The 12310-nt window shown below is 37.8% G+C and overlaps 1 protein-coding gene across 1 annotated transcript in view; it reads left to right on the plus strand.

Annotated features, from left to right (window-relative positions):
* Window positions 1-12310, plus strand: part of CFAP47 (cilia and flagella associated protein 47) — a 318966-nt gene that overhangs the window by 68069 nt on the left and 238587 nt on the right. Inside the window, exons 25-26 of the mRNA XM_060767112.2 lie at window positions 6848-7043; window positions 9037-9294. Of these exons, the coding sequence (XP_060623095.2) occupies window positions 6848-7043; window positions 9037-9294 (454 nt within the window). The remainder of the gene's footprint in view (window positions 1-6847; window positions 7044-9036; window positions 9295-12310) is intronic.

Here is a 12310-nt window from a genome sequence, read left to right on the forward strand (position 1 = left end):
GATTTTTTTTTTTTAAAAAAAGAGCATATTATGCTCTTGCAACCTTTGTGTTCGACTACTGTACTCTGGCTTGATTTGGGATTGGAAGACATTTCAGTAAAAGCAGTCCATGCAAAATAACAGTAAAAAAAACCTATTATTATTATTGTTGTTATTATTATTATTATTATTATTATTATTATTATTATTGCCACCAACACCACCACTACCAACAAGATAGGTTCCTATGGCTGAAGTTACACTTAAAAACGCATCTATTCTGATTTACAAACAACTTCAGCTTAAGAACAAACCTCCAGAACATATCCCGTCCAAAGCTTATCTATATAAGATTTGGATAGCATAGGGAAGAGTTAACAGCCCCATGGTGTTTGTTTTGTTGTCTGTGTCCCTGTTCTGAAGATTTTCCCTCACTTTCTATCCTGTTATAATGTTGAAAAAAATGGCTTGTTGTTGAAATAAGGATTGGTGATAAATCTTCAGTGGAGACACCTTTTCCCCATGATAACTGTCTGTACTGTAGTGCGATTGCAGCCCATTTACAATGGAATTTCTTCTATTTAGTCTCTGCAGTGTTGCTGCATTAATTCATAACTTGGTCAACACTTTCAACACTTTCTTTACATATTTACTCTTCTTAGTTATTTCCCCCAGCATTTGCCTTGATGCTATCTGTTTGAAGTACTCATCCTTGATATGCAAATATTAAGGCTTCTGTTTTGTTTTTCAGCATCCTATTCTGCAACCATTTCCAGATATGCCCTTTTGCAGTTTTCTCTTCCATGTTTGTAATATACTGACCATGTAGTGGTTTGTTTTGTGAAGTTTATGATTTTTTTTACTCTACAAGTACTTTGTTTCTTTAGTGTGCAATATGTTCTTCTTATTTATTTATTTATTTATTTATTTAAAACATTTTAATCCCATCCTTCTTGACCTCCACAGAGGGACTCAGAACGGCTTCCAAACAGGCAACAATTTGATGCCAAACATAATATAAAACACATAATAAATACATCCACAAACTTAAAAGAATTGTAAATATACATTAAAAACCTGCTCGTCAGATCTCTCTACATACATCAATCATTTTTTCTTTTAGATATTTGCTCAAGTACCTGTTGTCTCCTTCAGCAATTTGCTTCACTTGTCCTTGGTCATCAGTTTTATATGGTAGATATGAGGATGCCTCCAGATGGAGAAAAAGTATCTGAAAGTCTCAGGTTTTGTTCCTGGATAAACCAGTTTTATTGTGAAGATTTATATGATATTTTCTGCAGTGATATATTTTTTGCAGCTCCCAGCATTATGTAATATTTTTCATTCCCACTCTTCAAGTCCACTTAAATTAGTGCTTTTCAAAATAAAATGTATCTTTAGTATCTATGTGTTTGTATTGCCTGAAACAGTGAAGATACTGCCAAGTAAGCACAGCTGTTGTTTTCAGGATAGAGATTCAACAAAGATCAAGCGAGTGAAGGAGAAATGTTAATACTATGACAAAATGAGTCATAAAAAGTGAAATAATGACAAAAAAACTTCAGTATTTTGACAGCAATCCCTGTATGATGGTCCTGAATTCATTAGTGGCACCAGGTAGACTGTAAAACTACTACTACCACTACTACTACTACCACTACTACTAATAATAAAAATAATAATAAATGCAGACTATGCAAGGAAGCTGAAACCATTGATCATATCCTCAGCTGCTGCAAGAAAATTGCACAAACGAACTACAAACAGAGGCACAACTCTGTGGCCCAAATGATTCATTGGAACTTATGTAACAAGTATCACCTGCCAGTAGTAAAGCACTGGTGGGATCATAAACCTGCAAAGGTAGTGGAAAATGAACATGCAAAAATACTGTGAGACTTTCAAATCCAGACTGACAAAGTTTTGGAACGCAATACACCAGACATCATGATTGTGGAAAAGAAAAAAGTTTGGATTATTGGTGTCGCCATTCCATTGAGGAAAAACAACAGGAAAAACTCAGCCATTATCAAGACCTCAAAATCGAACTGCAAAGGCTCTGGCATAAACCAGTCCAGGTTGTCCCAGTGGTCATTGGCACACTGGGTGCTGTGCCAAAAGATCTGTTGGCATTTGGAAACAATGACAAAATGACAATTGACAAAATCATGATCTGTCAACTGCAAAAGGCCACCTTACTTGGATCAGCGTGCATCATTAAAAAATACATCACACAGTCCTAGACGCTTGGGAAGTGTTCGACTTGTGATTTTGTGATACAAAATCCAGCATATAGATCTCATTTGCTGTGACATACTGTGTTTTTGTGTCAGTATAATAATAAATGTTTTCATTTATCCCCCAAAACTGGGTCTTAAGGCAGTAAACATATCAAAACAAATAGTTAAATCTTACAAAATGTTGTCATTAAAAAGGAGTTTTACTACAGCCTCCAGCATTTCATAGCATTGAACCAATCAATTAAATTGGATTAATTATACAGCATACATGCACCCCAATTTTTTATTTTTCATTGTTGAAAGATTTGGTGTTCTAACACAACTGTTTATAATGAAGAAATTCTAAGCAGGCAGCAAGAGTAATGCATTATTTTTTTTGGCCAAATGTCAGAGAGCACTTTTTGCCATTACGCATTACATTTGGCGGTAAATACTTTTTTGGTTTCAGGGTTTTGCAAATTGTGCATTAGATTTTTATGGCAAGTAAATATGGGGTATTTATAATACTGGCAGGTAGTGGAGTTGTGATAACAACTCCACTAGCCCCTGCAGAAAACCCAGATCTAGGCCCCACCCACACTACACCTGTACCCCACGCTCTGCTCCCTGATTATCTGCTTATCCCAGTATCTGGTATTGCAAACTCATATAATCCAGTTTAAATAAGATAAACTGGGATCAGATCTTGGGATATAGGACATGTAGAAGGGGCCTAATAATCTTGCTGTGTGGTTTAAAGCTGAATCTAGGAGAATATACTGAAACTTTGGACCTGCATCTTCAGGTGGTGTTATTCATCCAGCACAGGTTGAACATCTGTTTCCTGATTTGCCTTGCAACTAATCAGGAGCATCACAGTAGGTTCTGGATTAAGAATAAGTTTGCAAGATGTTTATAACTGGAGTTATAAAGAAGAGGGTGTCATAGTTAGCTACATACACCAGTGATTGCCACTTGACCCAAGTTGACTATTGGATGGTGAGAAGACTGGATCTGAAACTTCTTAAAGACATAAAAGTTGTCCTGCCTGTTAACATAGCTCTGCAGCATAGGCTACTCATTCTGGACATTCAAATGAGCCATTTGAAGCAACAGAAAAAAAACCCCCTAAAACTGGGCAAGCAAAATTCAAATGATGGAAACTAAAAGAACACTCAGGGATCTTATTTATTTATTTCATTTACTTATACCCCGCCCTTCTCACCCCGGGGGGGACTCAGGGCGGCTTACAGTGGGGGCATAATTAGATGCCCAAAACAATTCACAAGCAATACAAATACAAACAATTCAACAATTAATTAAAAACACCAGTACATAATAAAATAATAAAACAGTCTCATGCTCAGGGTTCAGAGTCCATATATCCATTCCATTCCATTTGTCCTTGTCTATCATCAGATCCTTCAGTTAGCTGTCAGAATGACCAAAGGCTTGATCCCAGATCCAGGTCTTCAGGTTTTTCCTAAACGCCAAAAGGGAAGATGACAATCTAATCTCCCCGGGGAGTGAGTTCCACAGGTGGGGGGCCACCACTGAGAAGGCCCTGCTCCTCGTCCCCGCCAGCCTCACTTGTGACAGTGGCGGGGTCGAGAGCAGGGCCTCCCCAGAAGATCTTAAGCTTCGAGGTGGGACGTAGAGGGAGATCCGTTCGGACAAATACACTGGGCCGGAACCGTATAGGGTTTTGTAGGTCAAAACCAGCACCTTGAATTGTGCTCGGAATTGGATCGGCAGCCAGTGGAGCTGACGCAACAGGGGGGTTGTATGCTCCCTGTACGTCGCTCCGGTGAGCAATCTGGCTGCTTCTCACTGGACTAGTTGTAGTTTCCTAGCAGTCTTCAAAGGCAACCCCACGTAGAGTGCGTTGCAGTAATCCAGCCGGGATGTGACAAGAGCGTGGACCACCGTGGCCAGATCTGGCTTCCCAAGGTACGGGCGCAGCTGGCGCACAAGTTTTAATTGTGCGAAAGCTCTCCCGGCCACCGCCGAGACCTGGGGTTCCAGGCTCAGCGATGAGTCCAGGATCACTCCCAAGCTGCGAACCTGCGTCTTCAGGGGGAGTGTAACCCCATCTAACACAGGTTGTAACCCTATACCCTGTTCGGCCTTACGACTGACCAGTAGGACCTCTGTCTTGTCTGGATTCAATTTCAATTTGTTAGCTCTCATCCAGTCCGATACAGCAGCTAAACACCGGTTCAAGGTCTGGACAGCCTCCTTGGTGACAGGTGGAAAGGAGTGACAGATTTGGACATCATCTGCATAGAGATAACATCTCATTCCGAAACTCTTAGCTGTTGGCCTGAAAAATTTCAAAGTGAACTCTGACCAGTCAGCAGAAGGATGCTGTAAACCAAATCGACATAGCTGCTGAAACACTTCCAGGCAAGAAAAAGCCAGGGTATCAGTATATTGACAAACAAACCTGGTGGTAGAGTGCAAATGTAAAAAATGCAATCAAGAAATAGAAACAGGCATTTTTAACATGGAGATAATGGCACCTCCAAATAGACAGGGACAAATACTGACTATTGAAATCAGCAACAAAACATTCAGTAATACATGCAAAAAAAAAAATGTCTACTATCAGCATGTCTATGATAAACTAGATACACCAGAAGGGGCAAACATGGTGTATTGACTTGCTAAATCACGCCAAAGGATGACACAAGATTTTACCCATGTGATGCACATCAAGGGTAAAGATAGTAAAACATTGAATAACAATCCACCCTACAAAGATGGTCTGACTATTTTTCCAGCATTAGTATCTTTTCTGGGTACCTCAATACTGTTTTTATTCTATTTGTGATTCTATTTTTGTATGTCTTGATTTTTTTATGTGAATCCCATGAGGATCATTTGTAATGTTTGAAGGGTGCATGATTTCCCTGGAAAAATATGTTGATTGCTAGTCCCTGATTCCCATAAATGCTTCCCAATGCCATACCATGAGCCACACAGGAAGTTATGTCTAACAGATACTAAGAAAATATTGGAAACTTTAAAATTACAGCCTCAATTAAAATGTAGTCAGAGATGCTTAACTGCTTTTAAAACAGGATATTGCAATGAAAGGGTTTATGAAACATTCCAGATGAGTTTGTATCAAGGATTGAGTTACTTTCAACTTTGTACAAGTTCATGTAAGCTCACCTCACTTTTTTTGCAAACTTCATCAAAGCTAGACTGTCTTGAAATCTTGCTCGTGATGTATCTACCATATGTTTGATAGCTATCCTACAAAGTGAAATAGGGTCTTAACACTTTCTGAGCTTACTTTTAAGATTTTCTATTACTTTATGTTGGAAAGGTCAATAATGAAAGAACCTAGGAATAGAAAGGGAGATAACATGACATTGGGAAGATTTTGAGAAAGCATGAGCCCTCTACGTTAAATAAGTTCTGTCAAAATCAAACTAAGCAAGTTAGCTGTTAAATCAACCATTCAATAATTGCAAAAATAATTTCCCACAGTTTTTAAGTTGTGTGTCCTTGAGCTTTTTCTGATCTTTGCCGAACCTAAGGGAACCCTGTAATAGGATTTCTTGGCAACATTTGTTCAAAAGTGGTTTGCCATTGCCTTCTTCTGAGAGTGGGTTTCATGGCCAAATAGGAATTTAAACCCATACATCATGGCAATTCTGGTGGTGCCTTTCAGGGAAGGGGGGGGGGGCATACCATCCCACTTGGCCAAGTCCCTATCCCGTTGGGGGAAGTGTCACCCACCTGGCTTCCCCCATAGAATCATAGAATCAAAGAGTTGAAAGAGACCTCATGGGCCATCCAGTCCAACCCCCTGCAAAGAAGCAGGAATATTGCATTCAAATCACCCCTGACAGATGGCCATCCGGCCTCTGTTTAAAAGCTTCCAAAGAAGGAGCCTCCACCACACTCTGGGGCAGAGAGTTCCACTGCTGAACGGCTCTCACAGTCAGGAAGTTCTTCCTCATGTTCAGATGGAATCTCCTCTCTTGTAGTTTGAAGCTATTGTTCCGCGTCCTAGTCTCCAAGGAAGCAGAAAACAAGCTTGCTCCCTCCTCCCTGTGGCTTCCTCTCACATATTTATACATAGTTATCATATCTCCTCTCAGCCTTCTCTTCTTCAGGCTAAACATGCCCAGCTCCCCATTATTCCTGCAGTCAAAATTCATTATTTCAGTGTCTTGTTGACTGAATGTATGGATCCCATGTAAACCCACTACCTATGTCCCATAAATTGATATAGCTCATCCATGTATAGATGAACATAACTGGGAATAAATAATTTCTTTCCTATATGATTATTTTGTCTATGGATTCAACACAGGAGTTACTAAATATTATCTTTATTGATGTGCTTCATAAAGAAACTTGGATATAATTTTAAATATTGCATGTTACTTGACCTGTGGATTTCACACATTATAGGTTGGCATGATTTAGAGATTATTTTCTTAAAAAATGATTTCGTAGAAAAATCTTTTAATCTCACCAAAATATTATCCAGTTTTGGTAACCAGCTGTCTTAGCTTTGTTGCCAAAAATATAGGTATATGCTTTATTTGTAAAGAATCTAGTCTAATCTGTGCTTTAAAAATGTACATATCTTTTTAGTAATATGGATGTCTCTTAACATTTTTTTTCAGTTAGTCCTGGAGAATACACAGCAGAAGTTCCAGTGTTTTTGAATAAGGAGACGTCTATTTACAGAACAGTCAGTTTATTTGGTGCTCTAAAGTCACCCAAGATGAGCTTTGAACCTCAGCTGTTAATTCTGACGCCTGTTCCTCTCAGTGTGAAAACTGGAGCAAATGTCTCTTTAATTCCTCAAAATTATTTAAGGTAAATTACCACTTTAACTTGCAATATACATTTTAGTAAGTACATTTCTTCACAGTTGAAATCACTATTTTTCTTTATTATCTTTTATAATGATAATTTTGTGCTACAGGTAAGAGAATAACAAATACAAAAAAGAAATATAGCAGTAGAATACCTATTGTATAATTTATTTCTGATAGGAGCTTAACAGATCAGGTATTATCAGTCCTTTGATAATACTTGATTTGGTCATGAATGAATTTCTGTAAAGTATAACCTCTAATATATATTGATAATTAGATAAAAGGTCATATTTACAAAGTAGTCATTGGAATATAAAGACTAGATAGGTCATAGATTGGATAATGGGATGCCAGCTATAGTTAAAACATATTAAAAATGATCAATAAAATAGAATTTCTAGGTCTTTCCAAGGATGTCTCTGAAAGCCGACCATAGAATTGCACTTGTGATGTTCTCATGGGTAAAAAAAGCAGTGTCTTTATTTTCAGGTTTTTCCCCCACTTTCACAGGAGTGCTAGAGCAAGTTTTAATCAAATTTGTAGATAATCAAATCTTCAAAAGTAAAAACCACAAATGTGGGGGCACAATTGTACAGGTCCAGTAAAATATTTCCATTTTAACAGTGTGTCTAAATAAAACAAGACTTTACCTTTATTTATTATTTATTAACTTTGTTGTTTATGATTTATGTAATTGCATTATTTGTTATCAGCTTTATTTTGCTTTTGGGTCATGTAATTTCTGTTGTCTTAAGTATTGTTTGCCGCTTTGAGTTCCCATGGGAAACCCGTGGGAAAAAAAGCGGGATATAAATAAATAAATAATACTGAAATTTTTTGAAAGGGTTCAGAGTGCATTTCAGTAATCCAAACAGGGTGCAACTAAAATATGTGCCATATGGCCAGGTTAGGCATCTTTAGGAATAGGTGCAGTTGCCGATCGCTTTTTAAGTGTGATAAACTCCTGGTCACAGAAGAGATGTTGGCTTTCAGGTTTAAAACTGAGTCCAGCAGTATAACTGAATTTGAATCTTCAAGAGTATAAGGCCCCTTCTACACTGCCATATAAAATCCTGGTTATCTGTTTTGAACTGGATTATATGGCAGTGTAGACTCATATAATCCAGTTCAAAGCAGATAATGTGGATTATCTTCTTAGATAATTTGGATTATATGGCAGTGTAGCAGGGGTCTGGATTTTATATGGCAGTGTAGAAGGGGCCTAACTCAATCCAGCAAGAACTGTGATATACCTTTCAAATTTACCAGGAGTATCTCTGTCTTCTCTGTATTTAGCTTCTGTTTGTTTGCCTTCATTCAAACTATTACTGATGTCAGATATGGTTTATTTCCAAAATTGCTTCCTTGGAGCCAGGTGGAAAGGAGAAATAGCTGAGCTAGTATCTCTTCTGCAGCAATTTTATTTTGTAATACAAAAAGTAACCTGTACAAATTCTGTGTTAGCACAAGACATATCATTATACAGTACAGATTTGAAATACTAAAAGATTTTATGAAAATGTTTAGTGATGTAGTTACTCTTAGGAAATATTTCTTTGCCAAATGCAGATTGTTTGTTTGGATTTAGAATTCACTAACGGAAAAAGCATTTTAGGCCTTTTATGGATCAATTAATTGAAAATTCAGCATTAATAAATAAGTCATTTGACTGTTTAGGATGCTGCTTGACTCTTATGTCTTTTTGGGCTATAGAGGTTAAAGTTCCATAGAGCCGAGCATATTTATCACATTATATGTAGCAGTGAATAGTGGGAAATTCTGGAACTTATGAATATAATGTTAAGTATAATGGGAAAACCTTACCCTCTTGATTGTTTAGTAATTTGAAGTACAAAGTGTTAGCTATATCAATAGTTGTGGTTTTTTGAATGGCAAAAACCTCAAAAATATTTTTTTGCAAAGTAATTTGCTGGATTTTTTGTGTTATTACTTTGGACCTTCAGGAATATGTATTTTATTTGTTTTTATAGGCCATCTGTTTTACAAGTTGAAGTTCCTGAGGTGTGTCCTGCCAGTGATGATAATGTTTATGTTGTTGTTGATGGTGATGATGATGATGAAGAAAAAGAAAAAATCAATCCCATAACAGTGGAATTTCCAAATGGCAATGAGATAAAAATATCAGAAGAAGGAGATAATATTGGATTCACCTGCAGAGTCAATTTCAGTTCCTCAAAACCATTGTCCTTTATGAAGAATTTGTACTTTGTTGATGAAGAAAAAAACAGGTATTCCTATTAACATTTATCTAAATGTTTAAGCAATGGTCTAAAAATTATAAATCAGTTCAAATATATTTTGTGTCAAATCTTGTATGAAACTTTAATATTTAAAGTAATGCTAATATTTTATGGAATTTTCAGAGAATGTAGAGTGCAACACTATGGGAATTTGGTGACCCTCAGTCAAAGTTACACTCATCTGTACAGTTGAATGAGAACCAATCTACACAAACACGGAAATCCAAGGGCAGTCTGGTCCAGAAATGCTCTTGACCATTCTTGGATTCTGTAGAGCTGTTCAGATGCTCTGTACTAAAGATGTGCATTTCAGGAAAAGCCAGTTTCGTTTTTGGCATCCAGTTTTCGCTTGGCCCCATTCCATTTTTTTGGGAGCTGCCTGAATTTGGGTGGGCAAAATGCCATTTTTTGATCTGGCAGCTTGAAGATCCATTTTCGTTTCAGGATGATCTGGCCCATTGGTGGCAATTGGGGAACTTCCCAAGTTTCCCTTTCTGTCAATTTTAGGGCCATCGTGATTAAAATGGCCATATTTAACACTGCAAGTTCCAGAATGTTTGGGTCATCCACTGATTTTTTAGGACATTCTTAAAGTTTCTAGAAATAAAATCTCCTTAAAAAATTCCCAAAAAGGTAGCTCTGCTGGCCCTGCACTGTAATTTCTCCAGGGGCAGCAGGGCACCATTCCTTCTTGCCAAATATCAAAGATGTAGACTTCAACATCACACTTTCTTTACTAATTAAAAAAAACTTATTCCAAAGCTTTTGCATTTCTTGTTCTCACAACATACTAGAAGAAGTTAGCAGCCCATCATCCACAAGCAAGATGTCCCTGTAAAGAACCTCCGCCACTGGTAATGAAGCTGCCACCCAATTGTAGAGAGACGCTACCAACTAGTGAGGAAGCGCCTAAGTTTAGGAGAGAGGAGCCACTGATTTGTAAAAGGCTCTGGTATTAAAGGCTCTGTTTGTGTTGTGAGGTAATTTTGGTAGAGTGGGTGCACAGAACGTAAAATTAATGGATGAGGCAGTTTTAAAAACCAAAGAGAACAAGTTTATTTTTAAACAAAGCGTATGGTTGCAGTATGAAGATGTTAAGCTTGGCAAATACTTGATGGTTACATGTAACTTGGTTGCGATACAATTCAGACTTTCGATGTTACAACTTATGAACTCTTGCTGTGGTGAAGCGCTTTATTAACCAGTGTTCCCTGCAATGAATAGTCTTTCTGTTTGATCTATACTTGATCAAATCACAGATCTCCAGTCTTCCTCCGACTAGCGATCCTAACAAGCCTCTGTTAGTTCTTTCTAACTAAAGCAACTAACAAGGTTTTCCCCTTCAGCTTCCTAGCTGAAGAAATCTCTACTATTCACGAACACTAAAACCTGACTCTTCACTTCTTCACTCCTCAGAGTCTAAAAACTGACTCTGCTGCTCTCTCAGAGTCTCCCCCCTGACTGACTCTAACTGTCACTTTTTTAAAACCTTTCCTCTCTAAGCTCCTCCCACCTCCTCTTCTGCCTCGTTTCCATGGTAACACATTTCTCACAGCTAGGCCGCTCCAGCCTTAGGGCAACCAATGCAAACATAAATACAGTTATAAGCATATTATTATAAACACTTCTGTACAGTCCCCTTGTTAGAAAAACACTACTGTATGATCCACTGGGGAAAAGCATTTTAAAAATGTAGATACAGGAGTGAACATGGATAACCTTTTAAAGGAAATTAAGAAACTCTCTGAAAAACAAGATACTATGAAGAAAGATAAGATAGATAAACAAGAAGAATACTATAAAAATAGATAATGATCTTAAAGATATGAAAAAAGAAATGAAGGAAGAGTTTGGAGAGTTGAAGAAAGAAATGAATCATTTGGCAGGCGAGGTAGAAGTTTTGAAAGCTGGCAAAATTGAAACAGATGAGACACAGGAGGTAATTTTGAAGAAAATAAAGACACCGGAGGAAAAAAAAAAAGGAAAAAATGGAATTGGAACAAGAAAGATTCTTACAAAAACAAATGGGTTGTCAATTGAGGCTAAGAAATATTCAAGAAGATTTGAAGGAAGATATAAGATCAATAGTGATAACGCTCTTGGCCACAATGTTAGAAGTGGAAGAGGATGAGCTTGAGCAAGAGGTGGACCAAATATATCGACTTTCCTCATTCTACTCTAGGAAACATAAAACACCAAGAGACGTGATAGTCCAATTTAGAAGAAAGTAAGGGATGAGATACTATGGAAGACCAATAAAGATCTGCTACAATATAAAGGAGTGAAAATTCCAGTTCGTAAATAATACCTGCAAATGACACTTAACAGAAGGAAGAAATATTACGTTCTTACAGACGAATTGAAAAAGAGAGGAATTAGATATAGATGGGAGAGTTTTGAAAAAAACCAATGGACCATGTTATATTATTTTAAGTCTTGGGGTTCAGAGCAGGTCATTATCTTCACTGATTCAGAAAGTCAAGGTGGTGGCAGCCCCAAGAAAGGGCAATGGAGAGAAGGAGTGCACAAACACAGAAGCCACAAGAAAAATACAAGAGTCAAAGAGGTGAACAACAAACAACCTAAAACGGCTCAAGGGAGTCAGCTCCAATATTTAAACAAACACCCCCGCACCCCAATACCCTTTCAAACACACACCAACCCTCACTTCCCTAGCAACATGGGGACTGCAAGATATTAAACTTAGAAAATCTAATTAGATTGCCAAACAAAAGGAATTGAGGCAAAAAGCGATCCAAAGCAGTGATTACACTGAGAGATACAACCTCACCCCAGTATTTAGACCAGTTTGGCTAAAAGACACATGGGCGGCTTTCCTCTTCTGATTGGCTCAGGCAGCAGGCTCACAGGGAACATGTGTGACTGCTTCACGTGTCTCCGTAAAAAACTCGGGCATAGACACTGAGAACTGGGAAGCCCTGGCCTTTGAGCGGTCCAGCTGGAGGTCAACTGTGACCAGCAGTGCTGCAGAATTTGAAGAGGC

The sequence above is a fragment of the Anolis sagrei genome, chromosome 3, assembly GCF_037176765.1.
Source record: "Anolis sagrei isolate rAnoSag1 chromosome 3, rAnoSag1.mat, whole genome shotgun sequence".
Classification (NCBI taxonomy): domain Eukaryota; kingdom Metazoa; phylum Chordata; class Lepidosauria; order Squamata; family Dactyloidae; genus Anolis; species Anolis sagrei.